Source organism: Pseudorca crassidens, chromosome 15 (assembly GCF_039906515.1).
Source record: "Pseudorca crassidens isolate mPseCra1 chromosome 15, mPseCra1.hap1, whole genome shotgun sequence".
Lineage (NCBI taxonomy): Eukaryota > Metazoa > Chordata > Mammalia > Artiodactyla > Delphinidae > Pseudorca > Pseudorca crassidens.
The window spans coordinates 65,072,610-65,100,053 of record NC_090310.1 but is presented as its reverse complement, the minus strand read 5'-3'; the positions used below and the strand labels follow the sequence as shown (position 1 = coordinate 65,100,053).

The 27,444-nt window shown below is 47.8% G+C and overlaps 2 protein-coding genes across 12 annotated transcripts in view; one reads left to right on the top strand and one right to left on the bottom strand.

Annotated features, from left to right (window-relative positions):
- Positions 1-392: 392 nt before the first annotated feature.
- On the bottom strand, positions 393-9,357 carry TP53INP2 (tumor protein p53 inducible nuclear protein 2). 3 transcript variants are annotated; one of them, XM_067707896.1, is made up of 4 exons: positions 9,217-9,357; positions 4,940-5,114; positions 4,214-4,502; positions 393-3,760 (listed from the first exon to the last, which is right to left on the bottom strand). In XM_067707896.1, exons 2-4 carry the CDS (start codon positions 5,061-5,063, stop codon positions 3,511-3,513), a joined length of 663 nt encoding a protein of 220 aa, XP_067563997.1. In that variant the 5' UTR covers positions 5,064-5,114; positions 9,217-9,357; the 3' UTR covers positions 393-3,510. The 3 variants fall into 3 exon arrangements, with proteins under 3 accessions (XP_067563997.1, XP_067563998.1, XP_067563996.1); XM_067707897.1 differs by lacking the exon at positions 9,217-9,357 and adding an exon at positions 8,938-9,121 and having other exon boundaries at positions 4,214-4,382; XM_067707895.1 differs by lacking the exon at positions 9,217-9,357 and adding an exon at positions 8,938-9,109.
- A 12,387-nt stretch (positions 9,358-21,744) lies between these two features.
- PIGU (phosphatidylinositol glycan anchor biosynthesis class U) overlaps positions 21,745-27,444 on the top strand; it is a 125,279-nt gene continuing 119,579 nt past the window's right edge. For 4 of the 9 annotated variants that reach the window (XM_067707880.1, XM_067707872.1, XM_067707879.1 and 1 more), the window contains exons 1-2: positions 21,745-21,923; positions 27,252-27,316. In XM_067707880.1, the coding sequence (XP_067563981.1) occupies positions 21,794-21,923; positions 27,252-27,316 (195 nt within the window). In that variant the 5' untranslated portion in view covers positions 21,745-21,793. The remainder of the gene's footprint in view (positions 21,924-27,251; positions 27,317-27,444) is intronic. The other 5 variants (XM_067707876.1, XM_067707874.1, XM_067707877.1 and 2 more) reach the window with 3 other exon arrangements.

Sequence of the window (27,444 nt, the reverse complement as noted above, 5' to 3'; positions counted from 1 at the left end):
CTTTAGTGCTTGGGGTCCTGTCTTTATCTTGGTCTGGGCCCCAGCCTTCTGCCGTGTCTCCTACAGCTAGACATATACTCCATCCCTTCCCCTTCAGGGGCTCCATAACCCAGTGCCTGAGACCAAAAGGTTGAATTGATGATTCTCATGCTCTTATTTTCCTTTTTTTAAATGTGTCTTGCATTATAAGGATTCTCTAAAAGTAGTTATTTCTGAGTCACCCCCCATTGTCTGGCTCTGTTACCAGCAAGCTTATCTACCCTCTTCCTTCCCTGTATGACACACGCACAACCAGAACCAAAGCCAGCCTAACAACACCCTAAGCCAATACTGTGTTTGAGATTGCAAAGTGCTTCTCCTACTTTAGCTGTACTCAGGAAGAAAGCATAATGTGCTTTAAATAGATTTTTATTTGTTTTTCTTTATATTAACTTTTTCTCCCATAGAGGAATAACATTACAGTCTAACAATCAGAATCCTGTTACACACATACACAGGCATGCCACGTGAGCAGGCTGAGGCGGTTATGTCCTTGAGTCTGTCAACATGTCATAACATGGTCAACCAGAGTCTCCTCTTTTCAGCCAGTCTCAACACAAAACACCCAAGAGGGACGCACTCATCTTACTGGTTCCATTTGGAACTAGGCAGCAGGGCAAGAGGGAAGATATAAGGGGCCATGTTATGTCTGCCTTCAGTCCCCTCACATAAAGCCACATGGATCTGAGGAGTCATCCAAGAGCTCTGGTGGGGTCCTCAACGCACCTAACATTATGGGTCAGAGCAAACTCAAGGTTCCAGGTGGGGGCCGGGGAGCAAGCATACTCCAAAACAGCAGCAAACCGCATTCATACACAGATGGGACCCTGATGGGGCCAGACTGCAAAGGCTGGAAATGACACCCAGTTTGAAGAGAGATGTATTGGAGAATCACTGGAAGTTGTCCTTTGATGTAATTGGGACTCACTCTAGAAATAGGGGTCCCTCTCACATACTCAGTTTTGGCAAAGCGCTGGTAGTCTTGACGTTAAGTAATGCAGTCTGGAACAAACTTCTACAGGGTCTCTGAAACATCAGTAAAGACAGACTCTCTAACCTCCTCCTGTCTAAGGTTGCATAGGACTTTGTGAATTCTGGTTCCCTCATGTATTCAAGTTCTGTGGTTTAAAAAAAAATCCTGAAGCATGCTCAAGGTGAAAGGCACATACACAGTCAATACAGTATGACGAGTTCTGCTGCTTCAGGAGTCAGACTAGCAGGAGACCAAACTAGTGTTGGCTCTTAGAAATCTATACACAATTAAAATATTGTCACACTCAAATGCTACAGAATCTATAGGAAAGTACAAAAACATGAGCCTTGCAACCAGCCAGGTGATGATGTTGGAGGGTTCTAGAACTACAGGAGCCTCCAGAAATACGGGTATGGTAGGGGCCTTTTGAAATTTGAGCCAAATGCCCTATAACTCACTTTTCCCCCACAGAAGGATCGTGAGCACTGCCCAGAACTGAGCCTAGGCTCCAGCTGGCAGCAAAGGAGTAGGCAAGAAGAGTTGGAGGGAGTTTCAGCTCTTGGAAGTGCTGAAGACCCTAAGCTGGCTGTGAAGTAACCAAGGAGTAGCTGGAAGAATAAAAGGGACTAGGTCGTAACTGAAGGAGAACCTTGGAGAGAGGAGCAAGGTTGTCAACTACTAGGGCCCTAGTGGATCAGCATGGGGAATTTGATCTGCTCTTACTGTAAATTTGGCTTATTCCCTTGGATAGGAGACCCCAACAGGGCTTTCTCTGTCCCTATCCAAGCATCCATGGGGCTACCCCCTCCCTTATCCATACACCCCACTGGAGACCTAGGGTTATAGGGCCAGGGAGGGCAGCTGCCTTTGCCCGCATGGGGTTGCAGAGTTTTCTGTAAGCCTCAGCTTGGCTGTGAGGCCTAGAAACCTAGAATTGAAGGGAAAGACCTGTGTTAGTGTGTAATAGGAAATCTTAAAGGTTTCAAGGAAGAAAGAGCACACACTAGAAAAGGACAGAAAGAGGAAAGGGGAAGCAACTCGGGGCATCCCAAGAGGCTGTTGCTGGTGTCTGAGCCCAAAAGTCAATCCCACCGTGAGAAGGGGAAAGCTGGCTGCCCCTGTTCCCTTTGTCTCACCCAGATATTCAGGTTCCCTCTTCCAGGTACTTACTGGAGGAGAAGGGAAGGGGAACCATAGGGTACCCATTTCCCCCCAGCAGCCTAGAAAGGAAGAGAGCCCTGGGAAAGAAAATGAAGAGAGGCTCCCCTAAAGGCCCTGAACCTGGACAGGGACTATTTGGGGATTGTGGCAGTGGGGTTCCTGGCCTCCTACTCAGGAGTGTTTATTAGCCATCCTGGCAGAGTATGAAATACAAGGCCAGAGGCAAGATGAAGGCTAGCTGCCATTCCTTGGTTGGCTTCACCCCACAGCTTGTCCTCCCCAGCATCATCATTCTGCATTCTTATCCTGGGGTGTGTCCTTCTCCTGCCTAGAATCCCTCTGGCCTGCATCTCTCCTAAGCTAGTTCTAGCACCTTGGGGCATGTGAACAGATGTCTAGGATGGCAGGGCCTTGCCCAGCCTTTACTGCTGGGTTGATGTGGGTAGGGCAGCAAGGTACTAACTAAGCCTTTCAGATACAGGGCCCGGCAGAGGGGTTGATTTCAGGAAGAGATTTGGGAGGTGGCATTGTAGAAAAGTGATGTGGGCTCCAGCTTGAGAGCAGGGCTTGGCCTCTCTGAGGAAGCACCATGCCAGCCCCCATTGTGCCCTGCTCCCTACAGCATCTTAACCTGTCTGTCCTGTCTACATTTTCAATAGGTTTCCTCTTTTCCTCGATTCCCTCCACCTTCTCCCTCTAACTCACATCTCACAGTCCTTTCCCACATACCTTACCTTTCCATACCTAGGCAACTCCAAGGAGCCCAGCCCCCAGAGGAGAGGGAAGGGGAAGACTAAAGGCAGAACCCTTTAGTCTCAGTGGGAGAATTACTGGGAATGAGTAATAAGGGAGCAGGAGTGAATGCAGTGCCAAACATTAGATAGACTGAGGCTTGTAAAGTGGGAGCTGAAGGTAGGGAATGAGCCAGAAATGAAACTGGAAGAAGACACTCTCAGAAATAGGAGTGGGCCAGAGTAGAGGACCGGAGGGCAGGGATGGAGAATGTCAGGGCAAAGATCAGGATGGGAACCGACGGAGTGTCGGCGGTGGGGGAGATGGAGCATTAGATGCCAGAAGGGGCCAGAAGGTGGGAGGGTGAAGGGAGAGGGGGAGGTTCAGAGGCAGATTAGAGGATCAGAGATAGGGAAATAAAAGGAGTAGGAGAGAGAGAGAGAGAGTGAGGCTATCACCCCCACCTCACACACTTAAGAAGGGAGGTTGTGGTGTCCAGCCCGAAGTGGGCTGCAGGCGCCCCTCAAGCAGCACACTGGCTGCGGCGGAGGGGCTGGATAAGGGTCGGGAGTCAGCGAGGGGTTTGCGGCACGGTCGGCGGAAGCTCAGTAGTTGAACTGGCGCTGGCACGGCTGGTAGACAAAGCTGCCCTGGTGCTTGGGCCGGCGCGGACGGCTCTCGCGGGCGCGGTTCTGCCGTTGCACCACCTTGGCGCTCAGAGCGTGGCGCTCGGCCCGCTGCCGGGCCCGCTGCAGGCGCCGCGCCTGGCCCGCCTTCTCCAGCAGTGTGGCCCGCGCCGGCAGAGGGGCGGCGTGGTGCAGGGCCCGGGGTTCACGGCGAGCAGGCGCCAACTCCCTGAGGGGACAGAGCGAGGCAGTCAGGGCTAGACAAGTCGTGGGGGACGGAGGAGAGCGCTGGCACTTCCCACCCTGTCCCCGCACCCTCGCACGATTTGGTCTCTGCTCCTAGGGGGGCGCACAATGCCCTTCTTGTGGGTACCAACCATTCCTCCAAGCCAACCTGGAGATGCCTACCGTCTCAGCGATCCCAAGCCTCGAAGCTCTGTCTCTCTCAAGCCCCGCCCTAGCCACGAAGCCACGCCTCTCCCTATCTCAAAGCCCCGCCCCTTTACCTTCAGGCCTAGCTTCATTCCGGCCCATGGGCCCCGCCCTTTGCCTCGAAGACCCGCCTCTAAAGGCCCCGCCCCGGCACTGCCAGGGGGTCTCCTGGGCTCGCTCCTGCAGCGGGGACCCTAACCTCCAAGACAAGCTTCTCTAGGCCTCCAGGCTCCGCCCCCGGCCGGCTCACCCGTCGCTAAGGTCTCCGTCTGGCAGGGCGGCGTCAGGGTGCGGGGAAGGAGGTCCCGGCTCCAGCACTATGGTGCTGCCGGTCACGTAAACGGACATGCTGGGGTGCTCGATGAGGAGGTCCTCCAGGGGGCTGCTCTGGAGGCGGGCAGGCCCGAGCCCAGGCCCTTCTGCAGTAAAACAGGCCGGAGGGGTAACAAACCAGCTCTCATCCATCAAGGAGGGTGCGGGCGGAGGGCGGCCCGCAGGGGCCGGGGCGGCCCCGGGGCTGGGTGGAGCTGTGAAGCTGTCTACGTGGCGCGGGAGGGGGAGCCATGCGGAGGAGGGGGCGCAGCAGGGAGGGACACACACACACACACACACACACACACACACACACACACACACACACCGGACACAATGGGGCAGGGAGAGAAAGGGCATCGTTAGTCCGACACGCAGCCCCGCCCACCATACCCAATGGGCATCCACAGTCTCGACCTGCTGCCCTAGGGCGCGTGAGGTGTGGAGTCCAACACTGTACCGCCAGGAGATGGCCCCAGCTTGCATGAGATGGGGCCCTGTTACCCTCCACCTCCAATATTACTGCCTCAGCCCCAATTTGCCCAGTAGGCCCGGGGGAACTCCCCAACCCCTTAGCAGCTCCCTGCTCAACTGCTTGGCCACTTGCCCTAATGACGACTTCACAGGCCCAGGAGTCAGTCCTGGCCCCAGACTCGGGCCTCACCCGCCAGGTCAATAATGAGCCAGCCATCCACTTCATCCTCCTCAGAGACGAAGGCTCGAGGGCAGTCGGGGTCCTCGGGGGGCGCCGGGGAGCTGAAGAAGAGGCTGGTGAGGCGCTGGAGCATGATGGGGGAGTGAAGAGGCCTCAGGGGGCTGCCCTATGGCAGTGCAGAAACCTGGGAGGTAGAGAGGAGTCAGAGGCACCACAGACTGGTCTCCCCATTGTGGCTGGGGATACCTCCCCCAGCCCCCAGAAGGGTACAACAAGGATGCGTGGGAAAGCTTTCTCGTGTGTGTCTGTGTGTGTGTGTGTCTGTGTGTGTGTATTTGTGTGTGTTTGTGTTCCCTTTCTGGTAAGTCAGCCTGCCTTCAAGCTTTTGTTTTCTGTATGACCTTAGAAGTTATTTAACTTACCTGTGCTTTAGTTTTCTCATCTGTCAAATGGCAAGGATAATAGTATCCTCCTCTCAGCCCTTAAAGGAATTAAATGAGCTAATAATAGTATCCTCTCTGGGCTCTCATAAGAATTAAATGAGCTAAATACAAAGTGCTCAGAACAGCACCTGGGCACAGAGTAAGCATTCAATAAACTAAGCAACTAGTTTATTATTAATAATTATTAATATTGTTGCATGCTCTAGGAGTGATATATATGACCAGACTCTGTCGGGGAATGTTCCCCAGAGGATTGGACATCCAGCCTGGACCTTGAAGGGTAAAAATAGTTCTCCAAGCAAGGAAGAAATCGCCCAGTATTGTGATTATTTATCATCACCATCATCATCGTCATCATCATCATCATATAGCTAACATTCATGTGCCAAGTACTATACTAAGCACTTTACCTATATTACCTCATGTAATCCCCATGATTACTCTAGGAAGTGGGTATAATTATTATCCCTTTTTTGTGTGTGTGTGGTACGCGGGCCTCTCACTGTTGTGGCCTCTCCCATTGCGGAGCACAGGCTCTGGACGCGCGCAGGCTCAGCGGCCATGGCTCACGGGCCCAGCCGCTCTGCGGCATGTGGGATCTTCCCAGACCAGGGCACAAACCCATGTCCCCTGCATCAGCAGGCGGACTCTCAACCACTGCGCCACCAGGGAAGCCCCTATCCCTTTTTTATAGGTGAAGAAACTGAGGCTCAGAGATGTAAGATAATTGGCCCAAAATCTCAAAGCTAGTAAGACACAGAGGATTTTAACCTGTGCAGATTCCAGATCACTATACTCCATTGCCTTTGCTGGGTATCTGTCTGGATTAGGCATTTTTAACTTAGTGGCCTGGGGCCATGGTCCATGTGTATTTTTCTGAAAAGAAGGACCTTGGTTTTCATCATGATTTCCTAAACAGCGGTCCTTGACCCCAGAGATTAAGAACCACTACTTGAGTCTGTGTGGCTTGAAAAGTGCTCCCTAGCAGAAATCCCACAGAACAGCTACCATCCTCACCCTGTGATCGCATAGGCCTCAATTGTGTCTGTCAGATGAAGATCCTATTCCCACAGGCCCTCCCCCCTCTTACTCCCTATTCCCAAGCTCCTGCTCAAGGGCAGCATCCCTGGCTAGGAGGAAGAAGATCAGGTTGCCTGGCCCCAGGGAGACAGCAGGTCAGTGGGAGGTGATGATGGAGGGAGGGAGCTATCAGACCCCAGGAGCCCTTAAGTATGAGGACTGAGGGTTTGACCAGGACTCAAGCCCTCAATCAGTCCTTCACTCAGTGAAGATGAGGAAGGAGACCCCCTGCTCCAGGAATGTAAACACCAAGCCTACCTCAGGACTAGACCTGGGCTAGGGGCTGCTGGCCAGGCCCCCTGGATGTCCCTGGAGCTTGACTCTCCACATGTCCCCGAAGATAGCCAACAGTTAGTTTTGCTACTCAGCCACTTGTCACCTTCCTCTAAGGATGTTTCCACACTTTCTATAAAACTCCCTGGGGGCATGTCCACACTTCCATTCCCTGGAGGCATTCTACTCTTATTGCTAACCCACCTGGGGTATTTCTTATGGTTGTTGCTACCTCTCCCGATCCCTGGGTATATTTTCACACTTGCCACAGAATCACCTAAACTCTATGCCCTAGAGTACTTATACATTTTGCAGATCCACGGTGGGCTCCAGAAGAAAGTGCTGCCTGGGTATTGGCCTCCCTGGTGGTAGATCTTCCGGGATTATGAAAGGTTGGGCCACTCTCAACCAGTGCCTGCCCAGCACAAGCCACATATCCCAGCCCATCTGTAGCCACAGGGAGTTAGTGACTCAGTTACCAAAAATCCAGAGAGTTTGGCCCCTCCTGAAGGAAGGGAAGACTGGGGCCTTGTTGAGGCACACCCTCTTTCCAAGGACCTACTGCTTCACTGAGAAAATGAAAAGGAAGTTAATAGGTGTTTCAGGAGACATGATATTCACCCAGCCCATTTTGCGAGCTGAGGATCAGAGGACATAAATCTACCCAAAGACACATGGCTAGATGGTGGCAGAGCAGGCCTAGCCCCAGGTCACTGAGCATTCAGTCCAGAGTGAACACAGTCAGGAAGCCCTCAGTAAACAACCCCCCAAAATATAATGATGCAGGGGACACGGGGAAGTCAGACAGGAGTCAGACTTTGATCAGGTCACTGCCTCTCTCAGCTATAAAAGGGTCTGAGGTTCCTGGCACCAAGATTCATCCTGCATTTTCCAGAGCACCCACTGTGTACCAGAGTCTACTCTGGGCCTCCTCAAATTACAAACAGATTGAGGTAAGGGAGGCTTAGGGTGGGGGAAGCTCCCTGCCTGAGGTCACAGAGAAAGTCAGTGACAGAGCCAGAACTGACAACCTCACCAGCCAGCCAGTGGCTGCCTCCTCTCATGACCACTAAGGGAGGCTCCCAGGATTTTTCTTTCCCAGCCCTGACAGTTCCTGGTTCTTACATTCCCAGCTCTGCTCCAGGGAGAACCGTTCCCATTAATAACTATAGCAGCTGTGCCCAGAATAACACTGGGGCCCCCAAGCCACCTCTACCCCATCCAGGCCATCCTTGAGCAAAGTCTAGGCTGGGATGGGACTGCTGGTCCAGCCCGTAGGCCCATCTATTTGGAAAGTCAGAGGCTCTCCTTCTCCCACTCCTTCTCTGGTCCCTCTCTGTGAGCAGAGAGGAGCAGCACAAGCCTTGTAGTCCCTAGCACTAGGCCAGGTCAGTCCTCTCTAGCTGACAACTCTGGGGCTGGGAGGTGAAGAAGAGCCAAACAGAGGGAACTCTCACCTCCACTCCATCCCAACATCGGAGACACCCTGAGGCAGGCATTGCCTCACAATTTCTGTGGTCAGAACAGCTAGGAGGCAGTGATTTTATTGGGCTTGGCAACTCCAAAGAACAGAGTGAGTGTCAGGGCCTCAAAAGGGGACCCAATCTCCAGAGACCTCCTGGGAAAAGATCCAGGAGTGAGGAAACCTAGGAGCTCTATCAAATTTAAATGGTGCTTAGCCCAAGGTAGAGTCTTCAGTGGAAGGAGGATGTGTAACTTGTTACTTGTAATGAGCTCCTACTAGCTATGTGCCCATGGCTAATGCATCTGCTACTCACTAGGTAGGCATGACTCTAACTGGTTGCATGACTTCGAGTAAGCTATTTCCCCTCTCAGCGCCTCAGTTTCCCTTCCATGAAATGGGGTCTAAGACCCCTCGTTTGGGGGCTGGGAATGACGTCAGCTAAGGCGCTTCTCACATGTCAGGGATTCGGAGAAAGTTATGATGTTAGTCCCAGGGGTGCAGAACCTGGAGCCAGAGGGAGGGGGTTGTATCACCATCTGGCGCTGCCCCAGTGACCTGGAGCCGAAGCTTCAGGGGCCCCTGAACTCCTGACAACCCCCTCCCCCCAACCTAGACCCAGTAGCGCCTTCGGAACCTCTCTCAAGTCGCAAGAAGAAAGTAGGGGATCAGAGGCTTGACCCCAGCTCCTGGATTAGCCCAGGAAACTGGAGGACCCTCTGGTCCCGCTGCCTTTCAGCGTCACTCACCCATAGGCGCAGCCCCGACCCAGCGCCCAACGGGTCACCGGAGGACAAGCGACCTGAGCCGAGAGGCGGGGAGAGGGGCGGTGCCGGCCTTGGTGACGTCTCAATGTCATATGCAAATCGAGAGACGTCATGGTCTACCGGGCTTGCGGCAGCCAATCCGGAGACGGGAATGCAGCCCCGGAGGCCGCCGGCGGAGACAGACAAAGACCCGGGAGCTGGGGGCGCGGGGTGTGTCCCCAGACTCCGGGAGCCCCCTGGCCAAAGCGGGTCGGAACTCACCTGGGGACTGGGGCGGTGCGGCAGGCGGAGGTGGCGCTGAGGTAGTTGTGAGGCGGGGCGTCCCGGGGTCGGCGGCTGATCACAGGCGCGGCCGCATCGCGGGGGCTGGGCGGGAAGGCGGCTGGGGTACGTGTCGGACGCTCAGGGCTGCTGCGCTCGCCCGCGGGGCTTTGAGTCTGTGCAGCCGCCGCTGCTGTGCTCACGGCACAAATTGGAACGTTCAAACAGCTGATTGTGATGTCACAAAGGGGCCCGCCCGCCTCGCGTCACCGACCGGCGGAGCAGCGGCCAATCCCGTGTTGCGGATCCCCCCTCCCCGCCTCCTCCACGGTTCGCTGGCTAGTGGCTCCCTCCCCGGGATCCCGACTCCGATCCTAGGGGCGGCGGCCCGGAGAAGCGACTGCAGGAAGCTTGGACCCCCTACCCCTGGACGACCCACGGACCTCTCAAAGAGGAGGGTTCCCACTCCTTTCTACGAGATCCCCATCTTCCTGCGCTCCCTCCGCCTATCTCAGCGCCCTCACCTCTCGCACTGCCCCTCTTGTCCTTCCACCTGCATCCTATATCCACGTCCCTCAATCTTTTACCCTTTTCTCAACTCCACACCAAGTTCGTGCACCTCCCTCCTCCTCACCACCCTTCTCCCTGCTCTCCCTTTTCTGTCTCACCTTCTCAGCGTATGCGTTCGCTGCTTTCCCACCCCATTTTTCCTCAGCTGGGCAGGCTTGAGAGGTGGGGGACATCCCTTTTCTCTGGTTCCAGGGGATCACCCGGCAGTATAGAAGAGTTGGTTAGGCTGACAGGAAATTTTGCGGAGTAGGACTTGGAGAGGAATTGCTCTGGGCTGAATAACCATTGAGTGCTCAGCACTGGAACGTTTACACACCTTATTAACACATTCTGCTGCAGGGGCTGGACAGAAAAGTGACAGGGCAGGGACTGGTTATTAGCCCGGATTTACACACACGGAAACAGACAAATCTCACTAACTGTTAGTATGTAGATTCATATTCAATAATACACTCAACAGAAACTATTGCCGCTGCCAGACCAGTAGCTGACATTTATTGAACACTTACTGAGTGCCGGGCACTGTGCTATACTGCTTTATATGTGTTTTGATCTTCACAACAGTCCCAAAAGGTGGGTGTTATCCTCCTTTTCCAGTTGAGGAAACAGCCTCAGAGAGCCTAAGTGACTTCCCAAGGTCACACAGCTATGGTAAATGGCAGAGCCAGGATTTGAACCCATAGTTCCTGGCTCCAACTCTCTCCACTCTCTACATGCACCAGATTATCAAAACCCCAGAGTGCTTCAGCCTCCCCCAGGAGACCTGGGCACAGCCCTGATTTACCCCCAAACTTGCTGTGTGACCTCAAGCAAGTCATGTTACCTCTCTGGGCCTCAATTTCCTTATCTGTCAAATCTAACATACCCAGTTACCTTTTTTTTTTTGGCTGCTGTGCTCTGGCTTTATATGCAGCGAGCAAGGCCTACTCTTTGTTGCGGTGTGAGGGCTTCTCATTGTGGTGGTTTCTCTTGTTGCAGAGCATGGGCTCTAGGCGCATGGGCTTCAGTAGCTGTGGCATACGGGCTCAGTAGTTGTGGCGCACGGGCTTAGTTGCTCCGCGGCATGTGGGATATTCCCGGACCAGGGATCGAACTTGTGTCCCCTGCATTGGCAGGCGGATTCTTAACCACTGAGCCACCGGGGAAGTCCCAAGTTTCCTTTTAGATATTCTTTCAAACTCTCCATCCTCAGGTTTATTCCAATCCCATATTCTAGGCCCCCAGCGTTCCCAGTGGCCTGGGAAATGCCTGAAAGACTACAAATACACATCCTCAGAGTCTCCAGAGGTTCTGGGTCCTTTCTTAGTAGAGCAGGGATGGTGGGGATGGGTCTGTGAGCTGTCCATCTGGTCCATCAGGAGGCAGGGGGTGAGCTAGGCCAGAGCTTCTGCTCTGGTGATAAAATCCCAGCCTAATAACAAACCCTAGAAGGACTCCTCTGTCCCAGCAACTAGGAGAAGGATCCTGGAAATAATACCCAGAGGCTTGACCGGGGTGTAGGGGATGTAGAGCAGTGTTTTGGCCCTTGGAGGGTTGTCCCCAAAGCATCCTCATTCTTTGCAACCCTGAGTCTCTGCCCATCACATCTGCTTCCTGCTAACTTCATACCCTCTCTTGACCTCTTGCTGACTTAAAGTAAATAATCCCTAACATGCCTCTCTTGTCACACCACTTGCCTGCTCTAAAACCTTCTGTGGCTCCCACAGTACCATGCTCCTTAATACAGCATTTGTGGCCTTCCATGATCCAGCCCCAGTTCTCTCCAGCTTTATTCCCCTTCTTCACTTACACACACCTTGTGCTAAGGTCAAACTCCTCATTGTCTCTTCAACTCTCTCCCACAACCACACTTTGGCTCAAGCTCTTTCCTGGAATGCCCTCTTCAGCCCTTTCTGAATTCAGAGCTTTCCTGTCTTCAAGATTCTACTCACCCCGTCTTCCTCTAGGTAGCCTTTCCTGTCCTCACCCATGGTCCAGAGCTACCTTGATGGACAGTACAGTTATTTATTTGTTCAATAAACAGTAAGTCATGGTGACTAATTGTGTGTATGTGTTTTCCCAGGTAGATGGTGGGCATCCCAAAGGCAGGATCTCAGTCCATATACTCCCATCACTCAGCCTGTGCTGGGCCTGGCATAGAGTAGACTCTAATCAAAGACTCAACGATTAAAAGCTGGGGACTTCCCTGGTGGTGCAGGGGTTAAGAATCCACCTGCCAATGCAGGGGATATGGGTTCAAGCCCTGGTCCGGGAAGATCCCACATGCTGCGGAGTAACTAAGCCCGTGTGCCACAACTATTAAGCCCATGTGCCACAACTACTGTGGCCTAGAGCCGGTGCTCTGCAACAAGAGAAGCCACCGCAATGAGAAGCCCGTGCACCGCAATGAACAGTAGCCACAGCTCGCCGTAACTAGAGAAAAGCCCACGTGCAGCAATGACGACCCAACACAGCCAAAAAAAAGAAAAAAAAAAGGTTGATAGATACTGCCAAATAGCCTCTAGGATGTACAAATTTATACTGCTTACAGATTCGTTTGTTTTTTTCTACATAAATATGTCATATGATAGGACTTCCCTGGTGGTGCAGTGGTTGAGAGCCTGCCTGCCAATGCAGGGGACACGGGTTCAAGCCCTGGTCCGGGAGGATCCAACATGCCGCGGAGCAACTAAGCCCATGTGCCACAACTACTGAGGCTGCACTCTGGAACCTGCAGCCACAACTGCTGAGTCCACGTGCCACAACTACGGAAGCCTGTGTGCCTAGGGCCCATGCCCCGCAACAAGAGAAGCCACAGCAATGAGAAGCCTGCAACAAGGAGCAGCCCCCGCTCGCCGCAACTACAGAAAGCCCGCGCGCAGCAGTGAAGACCCAACGCAGCCAAAAATAAATAAATTAATTAATGTTTTCTTCTTTCTTTTTTTTTTTTTTTGCGGTACGCGGGCCTCTCACTGTTGTGGCCTCTCCCGTTGCGGAGCACAGGCTCCAGACGTGCAGGCTCAGCGGCCATGGCTCACGGGCCCAGCCGCTCTGCGGCATGTGGGGTCTTCCCTGACCGGGACACGAACCCGTGTCCCCTGCATCGGCAGGCAGACTCTCAACCACTGCGCCACCAGAGAAGCCCCTAATTAATTTTTTTTAAATGTAATATGATATACTCTGTCCTGCAGACTCACATATTTCGCTCAGTAATACGACACAGGAGTTCTACTTATGTCAATATACACAGATCTTCCTCATTACAAACAAAACCTAAAACCATCTTACAGTTTCCGATTGTATGGCAGAAGAAAGCTTATTTAGTTTATCACATATTGATGGACATTTGGGTGGCTTTCAATTTTTTGCTGCCACAAACAATGTAACAGTGACTCCTCTTCTATGAATAGAATAGAATCAGAGAAGTGAATTGCAAGATTGATAAGTATACATACTTAACATTTCAGTAGATGCCATCAAATTGCTCTCCCACAATGTTTTACCAATTTAACTTCCACTAACGGTACATGAGAACCTTAGGTTTTCATCTTGACTGGCCCCTGTGCTTTCTCCTGGATCAAAGCTCAAAGTCCCAGTTATCACTGGGATCATCCAGACCCTGAGCCCTACTCTGCAGAATCCTGAGTGGATAAGCCAAGTGTTGGGAGGAATGAACACAGAAAAGGGGCAGGCTGTCCCCCTCTTGCCAGATGGTCCCCCAGGGGACATGACTCTCTCCAAAGGAAAGGCTACATTGGGAGTGGGAGAAATTGAGCTCCCCTTCAATACGAGTGTCTGAGAGGAGGTTTGGTATCAACAAATGCACTGAACTTCTACTCTGGGTGGGGAGGGTCTTAAGCTGGGTGTCTTGATGTAGAGATGAGTCAGACCCTGTCTCTGCCCTCTCAGAGCTTGATGCTCATGGAGAAAATAGACAAGTAAACAGACAGTGACAGTTCTGTCTACTAAGTATTGAGCTGGACTTCCTTTTCTGACAATATCTGGAACTTCCTGCTACGTAACACATGGAAATGCTGGAAATAAAAACAATAAACATCCTTTTATTTTTTTAATTTTTTTATAAATTTATTTATTTTTTGGCTACGTTGGGTCTTTGTTGCTCCATGCGGGCCTTCTCTAGTTGTGGCGAGTGGGAGCTACTCTTTGTGTGGTGTGTGGGCTTCTCATTGTGGTGACTTCTCTTGTTGTGGAGCATGGGCTTCAGTAGTTGCAGCACACAGGCTCAATAGTTGTGGCTTGCGGGCTCAGTAGTTGTGGCGCACGGGCTTAGTTGCTCCGTGGCATGTGGGATCTTCCTGGACCAGGGCTCGAAACCATGTCCCCTGCGTTGGCAGGCGGATTCTTTTTTTTTGTTTTTGTTTTTGTTTTTTTGCGGCACACGGGCCTCTCACTGTTGTGGCCTCTCCCGTTGCGGAGCACAGGCTCCGGACGCGCAGGCTCAGCGGCCATGGCTCACGGGCCCAGCCGCTCCGCGGCATGTGGGATCTTCCCGGACCGGGGCACAAACCCGTGTCCCCTGCATTGGCAGGCAGACTCTCAACCACTGCACCACCAGGGAAGCCTGGCAGGCAGATTCTTAACCACTGTGCCACTAGGGAAGTCCCAAACATACTTTTAAATACATTTAACATTTAATGGACCTGCAACCATTTGGATTTTAACAGACATTTGGGGAGATGAAGGCTTGGGCTTACATGAAGTTAGGGATTGGAACTGAGACCCTTGATAAATCTAGGACACTTGAAGGGCTATACCCACAGTGAAAGTACAGACTAGGGGAAAACAAAAAAACAAACGTCTGAGTACTAGCAAAGAAGACAAAAAGGATCTATGTCCATCCTGACCTGGTCTTAGGGTGGGGGAAAGAAACTATCTTCTGAGAATTTGAAACTGCATGCCTGCCCTTGATGAGTATGGGGTGATGAGTGTGGGGTTCATATTTACATCACCTGCATGTCTAGGAATCTCCAAGGCTGAGAAATGAACATCAAAGGAGACCTACTCCAAAAGTATCTCTCAGATGCCTAGCAGAAACTAATGCAAATCCTCTTTGGATCTCCTCCGTGGACCCCCTCCTCTTTCCCCAGCCATTGCAGGTTACACAGAATTCCTGTATATAAAGCCCTTCTAAACAGCTGATAATCCACAAGGAAAAAACTGATGAAATACACGAGGAAACAATCCACCATGAATAAAATTCAGTAGACACAATGAAGAGAAGAATCAGACTCCCAAGAACATCAGGTAACAGAATTATCAGATAGTGATCATTAGAGCGCAGGTTAGAGGCAGCTGCTAAATGTTTTGGAAGCATATAGAAAGAACTAACTCCTTGATGAAATCAAAGTCTTCCTAAGAATGAGCCTTGAAGGATAAGTGGGAGTTTGCTAAGTGAGGACAGATGCTGTTGAGTAGCTGGTGGGGTGCACAAAGCATAATGTACCAAGGCAATGACCACTGATAGTTTATTTTTTCAGATGCAAATAGGGCAGAAAAGTAGGGGATGAGGCAAGAGAGGTAGGTAAGGGGATAGATCATGCTGGCCCTATGAACTGTCTCAAGAACTTTCATTCTTCAACTAAATGTACAAGAAAGCCAGTGAAGGGTTTTAAGTGAGAGGTTAGTGATATTCATTCATTCATTTGTTCATTCATTCAACAATAAATGTCAGACATGGAGAATGGTTGGAGAATGGAGGGTGGCATCAGGAGACCAGTCAGGAGAGAATAGCAGACATGTAGGTGAGAAATGCTGGTGGCTTAGACCAAAGTGGTGCCAGTGAAGATGAAGAGGAGTAGGTGGATTTGACTGATATTTAGGTCAAAGCGAGAAGGTATATAAGGGATGGGAAAGTGGGAGGTATCAGGGCTGATTCCTAGGTTTTTGGCTGAGCAACTGAAAGATTAGTGCTGCCATTCACAGAGGTAAGGAATTAAGGAGGAAGAGTGAGTTGTTGGAAAGAAGACACTGAGCTCAGTTTTAGATCATTGGAGTTTAAAGTGACTTTGTGATAACCAGGTGGCAATGTCTAGGAGGTAGTTTGATGCATAATGTCTGAATCTCAACAAGAGAAATCTGGAAATTTCTGAGCTGGAAATAAAGATCTGAGAGTCATCAATATACAAATGGTAATTGAAGTCAGGGAGGTCTACGAGAGTCGAGAGTCCTTTGGGAGGCTGAGTTCCATCTTCTGTTGTATTGGTTAAGAGATTTTGGTTGCAAGTAATTAATGATCCAACTCAAACTGGATTAAATTAGAAAAGGAATTTGGTCGAAATGTCCATCAATAATTGCTGCAGGCAAGGCTTGATCCAGTGGCCCAAATAATGGAACTAAGATCTAGTCTTCTCTAATTTCTCCAAAACACTTCCTAGGAGTTGGCTTAATTTTTGACAGGCCCTCTCTTTGTGAACACAGTGATACTGTAAGGGAATGCCTCTGCCATGGTACTGCGATGACCTCACATGTATTCATTCATATAGGCCACACTGGCAAAGGTATGAAAAGCTTATCTAAGTCTTGGCAGAATGCCTTGTGATCCTCCCAGAACATGAGAGAATGGAAGGCTTGTAAGGCAGTAAGGCCACCTTCCACTTGCCTCCCTATCTCCCCTGGGTGGCTGCCCTGAGACGGCTTTCTTATCGCTTCCCAGGCTCTGATGAGCTATGGGGCTTTCTGCCCTCCCTACTCAGAATGGAGCTGCAGAATATAAAACCTGTTAATTGAACTCTAGGATCGGCTCCTCAGCAATAGGGTATCCTACAACCCATGTTACAATTGTTCAGCCCCTTTTGTTTCAGTGTCATCCTTTTTGGTGTGTGGAACAAGGATCACAGGAAGCTGGCTTGTTCTTCTTGCTGTCTATGTAAATAATACACCATTTAAATCAAAAACGGGCTCATTGTATCTTTACTGGTAGAATCAGTCAGGCCTTAGCCTTGGCCTTGCCTTACTTTGTCTTATATGTATAAGTTACCAGCTGCTCCTGGGTCTGGGTGCTTCCAAGCTCAAACCCACGGAAAAGAAAAAGCCTATTGCCCAAATGGCTCAGTCCAAAATTCCAGAACTGAATCTTGTTGGCTCTGATTGACCTGATTTGGGTCATACACTCATGCCTGAACCAATCACTGTGGCTAGGGATTTGGAACTATTGGTCAATTTAAGCCATTTAGGGCTCATTCCTGGAAATGAGTGAGAGAGTGAGGTCAATCTCACTCAAATCACCTGGCTGAGAATTCAGGGTCCTGTTAGGAAAAGGGAAAGAGGGAATGGATACCAGAAAGCAGTAAGCAAAGCCCACTATACCTGTCTCCTTTCCCAGAGCAGTGTGTATTTGGCGGGAGGGCATGAGGGATCTGGATACATAATTATGGAGGGTGTGGCTCCTGAAGAGTGAGAGAGGTTCAGAGAGAAGAGGCTGGGGGATGGAGAACAAATCTTTAGCCTTTGGAGGCCTAGTTTACATCTTGGTTTTCCTAACAGGATGGCTTTTGCAACAGTGGGCAGTTGTGGTCGGGGACATGAAGGAAATTGAGAGGGCTTGAGGTACTAGCTCCCGGAAATGTGTCCCCAGGGCATTATGTAAGACCAGATCTCTGGTTCCTTTTGGGCCCTTACAATACTTGGGTCCAAGGGGTGAGGGGGGAACTGGTGCGGATATCCCAAGGGGCCTCACCAGAGACCCAGCCCGGGAGCAAGAGGCAGCCAACATAGGAGACAAATGCTGAGAACCATGATTTCTGGGCCTGGTGCCACCACTGACTTGGTGTGCGATCCTGGGCCAGGCACTGCTCCTGCCTGGGCCTTAATTTCCCACTCTGTACGATGGACTAGACCAGATCTTTCTTACTTTTTCAATCTCAAGGATGCCTTCATTTTTCCCTACATGCTACTGTCTTCAACTCACCCCTGCTTGTTGAGTTGTTATTGTTTTTAAGTTTTTATATAATTTATTGTCTTCTGGTGAAAAATCTGCACAAACACAGATCAAGTCAGTGCTGTATCTTTAATCCTTCCTTTCACTTTTATAGCAACCCTGACTTTTTTCACTCTGTTCTTATATTGCTTTTGCTGATTTTCTTGAGTTCTTTCCTTCTCATCCAGGCCATATCTTACAAATCTCTGTTCGCGTTGATTTCTCTTCGCATAATCCAAGAAATTGTAAAATTTATAAAAGTCTGTTGCTTTGCCACCACCAAAGTGGCTTCAAATCTGAACACAAAAACATCTGATGTGTTCTCTTGGTTACATCTTGGTTAGTTTTCTCAAATTCTGTCTTAGGTACTGTTGCCTTCCCAGGATAAAGGACCACTATGACCATTTGTTTCTGCAGAAACAGTTGGTATGTCATGAATTTCCTTGCCTGGCTGGTTACTGTGTCACATAATGGTGGCTGCTCGGGACTTCCTGGGTGGCTCAGTGGTTAAGAATCCACCTGCCAACGCAGGGGACATGGGTTTGAGCCCCGTCCGGGAAGATCCCACATGCCAAGGAGCAACTAAGCCCGTGCGCCACAACTACTGAGCCCGTGAACTACAACTACTGAAGCCCACGTGCCTAGAGCCCGCGCTCCACAACAAGAGAGGCCACCGCAATGAGAAGCCCACGCACCACAACAAAGAGAAGCCCCCGCCCACCGCAACTAGAGAAAGCCCGCACACAGCAACGAAGACACAATGCAGCCAAAAATAAATAAATTAAATAATTAATTAATTTAAAAAAACATTAAAAAGAAAATGGTGGCTGCTCATCAGGCAGCCAGGGAGGAAAAAAGCCCTGTTTAAAGATTTTGTATACTCCTCAATCTGAGATTGTTGCTCTAAGTTTCTGTCTCAATTTTTTATTAATGAAAGTCTCAGACCTTTACAGGAGCCAGGGTCTGAGTGCCGGGGATAAGAAATAGGGGAATTTGGGAAACAATGGATCAATGCTCCCTCCAAAATATCTCTTGAATACACCCTTGAATCCTCATGAAGTCTGGTTCCCCAGGTTTCTCTTTCACCCAGTTTAGCTCCCTCATAGCCTCCTAGTTAATTTCCTTTATGGTAAAGATGGCCAAAATCAGTTTGCTATTTGGAGTAGAAAAAAAATGTACTTGATAAGTTGTAACTTCATAGCCTAGTGCAGGATCTGGCAATGGTGGGTGTTCAATAAATGCTAAAGAAAAACTACCCAGGTGTGTGGCTTAAAGCTGGTTATTCAGAGCCTCAATTCCTTCTTCTCTAGGTAACCCATACATCATCTGGGATGTCAGGAGAGAAATCACCTTGTTTGCTCCTTTATTATTTCCCTCACTTCAATTCTCTACCCTTCCTTCTCAGCTACAACAACAAAACAACCCAACCTAACTCAATTCAACCCAACCCAAATTCCTCTCATCTTCTCATGCATAGAAGCTTAACCACAACATCTGGATCCTGGTTCTGCCACTTATTAGCTGTGTGACCCCAGACAAATGACTAAATCTCCATGTGTCTCAGTTTCCTCATCTGCGTGTGGTGATGGGGAAATTATAGTACCTGTAGTATGTGTGTATGTGTGTGAGTGTGTGTGTTTGTATATGTATAATTATATATATATATAATTTGTATTGTAAACAGCATGTAAAGCACTTAAAATAATACTTAGCACACAATACGCACTGAATATTTGCTAGCTATTATTACTATTTTCATGTTTTTTTTGCATAAACTACTGGATACCTAGGCCCTCAGGGTAATGTTTTTCAGTGTATGGCTCCTGAACCACCAGCATCAGGATAATCTGGAGAGATTAAGAATGCAGGTTCCTGGGCTCCACCCCAGACCACAGTCTCTAGGGCAGAACTAGGAAATTTACATTTAATAAATACATTTCCCAAGTGATTTTTAAAAATTAATTAATTAACTTTTGGCTGCGTTGGGTCTTTATTGCTGCGCATGGGCTTTCTCTAGTTGAGGCCAGTGGGGGCTACTCTTCGTTGTGGTGCGCAGGCGTCTTCTTGTGGTGTCTTCTCTTGTTGCGGAGCACGGGCTCTAGGTGATGGGCTTCCGTAGTTGTGGCTCGCCGGCTCTAGAGCTCAGGTTCAGTAGTTGTGGTGCTCTGGCTTAGTTCCTCCATGGCATTTGGGATCTTCCCGGACCAGGGGTCGAACCTGTGTCCCCTGCATTGGCAGGCGGATTCTTAACCACTGCGCCACCAGGGAAGCCCTGCCTTTCATCTTGTTTATGGTTTCCTTTGCTGTGCAAAGGCTTTTACGTTTAATTAGGTCACATTCGCTTATTTTTGTTTTTATTTTCATCACTCTAGGAGGTGGGTCATAAAAGATCTTGCTGTGATTTATATCAAAGAGTGTTTTTCCTATGTTTTCCTCCGAGAGTTTTATAGTGTCCAGTCTTACGTTTAGGTCTTTAATCCATTTTGAGTTCATTTTTGTGTATGGTGTTAGGTAGTGTTCTAATTTCATTCTTTTACATGTAGTTGTCCAGTTTTCCCAGCACCATTTATTGAAGAGGCTGTCTTGTCTCCATTGTATATTCTTGCCTCCTTTGTCATAGATTAGGTGACCATAAGTCCGTGGGTTTATCTCTGGGCTTTCTATCCCGTACCATTGATCTGTATTTCTGTTTTTGTGCCAGTACCATACCGTCTTGATTACAGTAGCTTTGTAGTATAGTCTGAAGTCAGGGAGGCTGATTCCTCCAGCTCCATTTTTCTTTCCTAAGATTGCTTTGGCTATTCGGGATCTTTTGTGTTTCCATACAAATTGTGTAATTTTTTGTTCTAATTCTGTGTAAAATGCCATTGGTAATATGATAGGGATTGCATTGAACCTGTAGATTGCTTTGGGTAGTATAGTCATTTTCAAAATATTGATTCTTCCAATCCAGGAGCATGGTATATCTCTCCATCTGTTTGTATCATCTTGGAGTTCTTTCACCAAGTCGTTCTTGATTATGCAACCTGTTTCATTTCTTTCACAGGTCTTAAATTCCTTATATACTTATTTAATATTTTAATTACTATAGCTAACATTTGAGCACTCACCATAAGCACTTTTCATACATTAATTAACGAAGTGGTGTGCTACTTATGCTTGTCAATGGCACTCCAAACTCCAGAAACCCAATTTGTACTCTTTGCCCATTTCTATGGTGTAAAGACTCCCATAGGTTGGGATTTTAAACTATCAACCTGAAGTCGCTGAATACGTATAATACCATTATACAGTATTTGCCATAGTGATAATAGCAGTGGTAAATAAACTCAAGACCACAAATAAAACGAGTGTAGTAAAATAATTAGGAAGTGATGTGTTTTGAGTATTTATTATCTTGTTTTTTACATAACTTGTTTAATTGTATGCTTATATAATTTAATTTTTGATAATGGCTGTGTTTAAAAGCAACTAGCAACATTTCTAAGCATTCCTCAATCATTTCTAGCTAGCCCACAACAAGCCAACAACCAGCACATTCTTCAGATGAGGGACCTGAGGCACAGAAAGGTTAAGCAACTTGTTCAAGGCCGCAGAGCTAATAAATCTGTAACTGTATCCTCAGAACCCAATACCGTGCCTGGCATATAGTTTGTAGTCTATCAACAATTGTAGGATAAATAAATGAACACATATTTAATACTCTTTTAAAAACATAAAAAGGGAAAAATTAAAAACATACACACAGGAGTGAAATTAACATCTCTTTAAAACTCGCTCACAATCCTAGAACGATTACTGCCTTCACCTATCTACTTTCAGCAGCACTTCGGCTCCTGGGCGCTTTTACAATTCACCGGCTACCTTAGGAGACGTCGCCCAGCACTTTGCTACGAGCTCGAGTCGCCCCGCTTTCCGTCGTCCCGCCCTATTTCGCCGCAAGGCCTCCTGGGAGTGGTAGTCCCCAGTCTCGCAGCTCCGGCGGCAGCAGCTAGGCGCGCCGGGCCACGGAACTACACGGGGCGGTGCACAAGTCGAGAGGCTCTTCCACCTCTCTTTTCCCTCCCCGCCTGCGCGGCCGCCCTAGCTATCATGGCGGCTCCCTTGGCCCTGGTGCTGGTAGTGGCAGTGACCGTGCGGGCGGCCTTGTTCCGCTCCAGTCTGGCCGAGTTTATCTCGGAGCGGGTGGAGGTGGTGTCCCCACTGAGCTCTTGGAAGAGAGGTGAGGCCACCGGCTCGAGTAGGCGGCTAGGCCCCGCCTGTGCGCTCCTGGCCTCTGTGAATGGGAGGCGGGGGCAGTGGCCGCAAAGCTCAAGATTCTGGGGGAACTGACCGCTCTCTCAGGAGAGGGCGGGAGGGCGGGGCCTGAGAGCGGGCTGCTAAGGCGGTGGGCGTGGGACTGTGTGGTGAGGTTGGGGCACTAGGGGCCGGTCACCTGCGGGGTGGCGATCTGAGGGGGTGTGTCCCACTCGGGTCCTGAGCTGAGTAGCGTGGTCTGAGGACGGGTCGGGATGAGGAAAGGGCGTGCTGGGTGGAGGGGGATTTGGCGCGAGATCGCAATGTGATGTTCCTCCGGGGTGTGGGATGGTGTGTGATGGGGGCCCGAGTGAGGGGACCAGTCCTGCCTAAGCGAGGAGAGTGTGTGAGTGAGCGTGCTTAGCAGCTTATTCTCAGTCTGGGACTTTGAGTGCATCTTTTCCTACTGTGTCTTTATAGTTCTTTAAGTTCTTCATCAAACACTGTTTACGCTGGCGCCCTCAAAGAGACAGAATTTGGGCCAAAGATCCATAGGCTAGTGGGAGAGATAGATAATTATAATAATAATTATAATCATTTGTGAAAAATGTACTTCCTTTGTACGTCCAGTTCCTCCTTTGGAGTTCTGACCCTGAAGAAAAGGTCCCCTCCTTTTCCAGCTTCTTAAAGCTGTGGAATTCGAGCTAACTCTTGAAGGATGCAGAGTTTGGAAAGGGAGATTAGAAAAAGGGGAGTTCCAGGTAGAAGATAAACAGGATCAAGAAATGTTGAAGGGGGCTTCCCTGGTGGCGCAGTGGTTGAGAGTCCGCCTGCCGATGCAGGAGACACGGGTTCGTGCCCCGGTCCGGGAAGATCCCACATGCCGCAGAGCGGCTGGGCCCGTGAGCCATGGCCGCTGAGCCTGCGTGTCCGGAGCCTGTGCTCCACAACGGGAGAGGCCACAACAGTGAGAGGCCCGCGTACCGCAAAAAAAATAAAATAAATACAAAGAAATGTTTAAGGATGTGAAATGTCCGAAGTAGGGGAGTAATGGGATGGGGGTTAGGTTAGGGCCAGAGTTTGAAGATTTTTTTTGAAAACTGTCTTCCTGAAGTATGGACATGTAATAAGTGTAGAGCTCAAGGAATTTTTACAAACTGTATATGCCCATATAGCCAGGACCCAGACTAAGAAACAGAACATTACCAGCACCCCAGAAGTCCCCCTCATGTCCTCAAACTTTAAATGCTAGAGTTTTGATGTTGTCCCATAGATATTTTGGAATGGCGTAATGAATGGATGTTTTATGAATAATTAGAGCTAAGTTTCCTAAAAATACTTACTATATATCAGAGACTATGGTAAGCCTCATTTTATCCTCCAGTTTTTCTGTGTGTTAGATGGTGTTATTTTCCCCATTTTACCGATGAAGAAACTGAGGTTTGGAGAAGTTAAGTAATTTTCCCAGGTTTCCCAGTTGACAGATGGTAATAAAGATAGTTGTAATTTATATGTGTGATGATAAGAGCTTAGACTTGATATCTTTGCATATAATATTTGCGTGTAATTATTTGTTGAACAAACTGAATTGTTTGTTGAAGCCACTTGTTTCCAGCTTTCTTCTGAATTCCAGAAGATCCATCCGTTTATTTGATAGTGCAACTAAAATTTATACAAATTTCTTGCTTGATAAAATGCTTGACAAAATGTGCTTCTCAGTCCAATAAAAATAATAATAACTAACACTGATGTAATGCTTTCCACATGCCAGGTACTGTTCTAAGCAGTTTAGGTATGTTAAAAAACATTTAATTTCTACAATGGCTTTTTTTAAAAAAATAAATAAATTTATTTATTTATTTTAGTTTTGGCTGCATTGGGTCTTCATTGCTGCGCATGGGCTTTCTGTAGGTGCGGTGAGCAGGGGCTACTCTTCGTTGCAGCGCATGGGCTCTAGGGCGTGTGGACTTCAGTAGTTGCAGCACGCAGGCTCAGTACTTGCGGCTCGCGGGCTCTAGAGCACAGGCTCAGTAGTTGTGGCGCACGGGCGTAGTTGCTCCGCAGCACGTGGGATCTTCCCGGACCAGGGCTCAAACCTGTGTCTCCTGCATTGGCAGGCGGATTCTTAACCACTGTGCCACCAGGGAAGTCCTCTGCAATGGCTTATGATGTAAATACTATTGTTAGCCCCACTTTATAGATGAGAAAATTAAAGTACAGAGAGATTGTTACTTGCCAAAAGTCATATAGATAATAATATTATGTGACTAGCTAGCAATCTTTAGGCATGGCTGTTCCACCAGAGTTCACTGTATACTATCTTGTCAAGAATAATTTTGGAACATTTCTGTCATATTTTGGTGTTTCCTCAGCCTTTGACCTAAAGATTGGGAATTATTATGGGCTTAGCTTCTTGAGTCAGGATAGAGCTCAAACTGTGAGTGCTTGTTTAGAAACCCGTTTCCAATGCAGCTGTGAGAGTCAGGGTCAGGAGGAACACTTCTGATAACGCTACTAAAAAAAACAAAACAAAACACTTATTGCTAAATAAATACAGAATTAGTAAACTGCGCACAGCAGTGTATTGCACAGTGCATTATAAGGCAAACACTTCTGTAACCATCATCCAAGTCAAGAATCAGAACTTTGCCGCTTTTCCTAGAAGCCTTTCCATATACCCCATCTCAATCACAGCCTCTCATCCCCCTCATAAGTAAACTATTATTCTGTTTTTTATAATAATGACATCTTTGCTTTCTTTTTGTCTTATTACCCAAATGAGCATCCCTAGACACTATAGCTTAGTCATGGTCTTCAAAAAAAGTTTATGTATGTCTTTTAAGTCTCCCTTAATTTTAAAATTTCCCATCCATCTCATCCTTTTCTTTAGTATTTATCTGTTTAAGAACCTAGACCATTTGACCTGTAGAGTTTCCCATAGTTTGGATTTTCCTGATTGTATATTCATGGTACAGTATAACACGTATCTGTCTGATTTCTCCACCACTGAGAAATTTTCCCTTTTTATTTTTATTTTTTGGCCATGCTGTACAGCTTGTGGGATCTTAGTTTCCTGATCAGGGATTGAACCCAGGCCCTGGCAGTGAAAGCACCAAGTCCTAGCCACTGGATGGCCAGGGAAGTCCTTATTTTCCCTTTTTAAGTAGTAAACGTTTGGGGGATATACTTTGGGGCTCTGTAAACATCCTGTTTCTCTTTAACTTTTTGTCCACCACTTTTTGCATTTATAGTTTGGTCTTCCCTGCAGCAGTCATTACTGTGGTGTTCTAATGGCAACGTTTCTATTTCCCTCATTTCTTCTTTTTTTTGTTTTATTTTTATTTATTTATTTACTTTATTGAAACATAGTTGATGTATAATATTATATAATTTATAGGTATATAATATAGTGATTCACAGTTTTTAAAGGTTGTGCTTTATTTATAGTTGTTATAAAATATTGGCTATATTCCCTGTGTTGTAGAATATATTATAGCTTATTTTATACATAATAGTTTATACCTCTTAATATCCTACTCCTATATTGCCCCTCCCCCTTCCCTCTCCCCACTGATAACCACTAGTTTGTTCTCTGTATCTCTGAGTCTGCTTCTTTTTTGTTATATTCACTAGTTTGTTGTATTTTTTTAGATTCCACATATAAGTGATATCATATTTGTCTTTCTCTGACTTATTTCACTTAGCATAATGCCATCCAAGTCCATCCATGTTGCTGCAAATGGCAAAATTTCATTATTTTTTATGGCTGAGTAGTATTCCATTGTATATATACATATACCACATCTTCTTTATCCATTCATCTGTTGATGGACACTGAGGTTGCTTCCATATCTTGGTAATTGTAAATAATGCTGCTATGAACATTGGGTGCATGTATCTTTTCCAATTAATTGTTTTTTTAAAAAAATATATACCCAGGAGTAGAATTGCTGGGTCATATGGTAGTTCTGTTTTTAGTTTTTTGAAAAACCTCCATATTGTATTCCAAAGTGGCTGCACCAATTTATATTTCCACGAACAGTGTAGGAGGGTTCCCTTTTCTCCACATCCTCATCAACATTTGTTATTTGTTTTCTTTTTGATGATAGCCATTCTGATAGGTGTGAGGTGATATCTCATTGTGGTTTTGATTTGCATTCCCCTGATGATTAGCCATGTTGAGCATCTTTTCATATGCCTGTTGGCCATCTGCATTTCCTCTTCAGAAAAATGTCTATTTAGTTCTTCTGCCCTTTTTTTTTTTTTTACCAGGGATTGAACCCGGGTCACGGCAGTGATAGCGCCGAGTCCTAACCACTGGACTGCCAGGGAATTCCCATATTTATTTATTCAATTATATTTATATCAGTGTGAACTCAATAAATAAATAAAAAATATTAAAATAAATAAATAAAAACAATAAGATAACAAATTAGAAGATGTGAGAAATGTCCACAGAGAAGGAAAATGGGCAGCCACTCTCATATGCTGATTGTTTGAGTTACATTTGTATTAATTTTTCTACAGGCAACAGGTACTTTTTTTTTCTTTTTATTATTTTTAGCTGCGTTGGGTCTTCGTTGCTGTGTGCGGGCTTTAGTTGAGGCGAGCGGGGACTACTCTTCGTTGTGGTATGCAGGCTTCTCATTGCGGTGGCTTCTCTTGCTGCGGAGCACGGGCTCTAGGCGTGCGGGCTCAGTAGTTGCGGCACATGGACCCTAGAGCGTGTAGGCTTCAGTAGTTGTGGCGCACGGGCTTAGTTGCTCCGAGTCATGTGGGATCTTCCTGGACCAGGGATCTAACCCACATCCCCTGCATTGGCCATCAGGGAAGTCCTGTTATCTCATTGTTTTTTGGAATGGGGCAGAATATATATAAATGAAACACTTTTTAAAAAATTTATTTTTTTGGCCACACCATGCGTCTTCCAGGATCTTAGTTCCCTGACCAGGGATTGAACCTGGGACCCTGGCAGTGAAAGCACCAGTCCTAACTATTGGACTGCCAAGGAGTTCCCAAACAAAACACTTTTTAGAGTGGGTGGAAGTTACATGGAGATCGAAGGAAGTTTATAGTTTAATATAAAATTTTCTCATAATGAGTGCTGCCCCACAATGAAAAGAGATGCTCTGTATAGAAAAAAGTTGACCATCATCTGAAACCAAGATTTAAATTCACTCGCTGGGAATGAGGTAAAGGGGGTTAGACAAACTGTGAAGCCCTTCTTGTTCCTGGGAATATCTAACACTTTGGATTATGGCCAATCTGCTTATGTCTCTAAAGTAAGAGTGAACTTGGATGTCTTACTTTTCAGTGGTTGAAGGCCTCTCACTGTTGGACTTGGGAGTGTCTCCATATTCTGGAGCAGTATTTCATGAAGTAAGTGTTCTTGTTTTCTTTTTTGGGTACTAAGAGTAGTTTACAGTCACAAATGCCAAAGCCTAACTCTGTTTTGTACAAACATTTAAAGGGATCTATTTTTGAAAATCATATTTAGAAACAGCCCT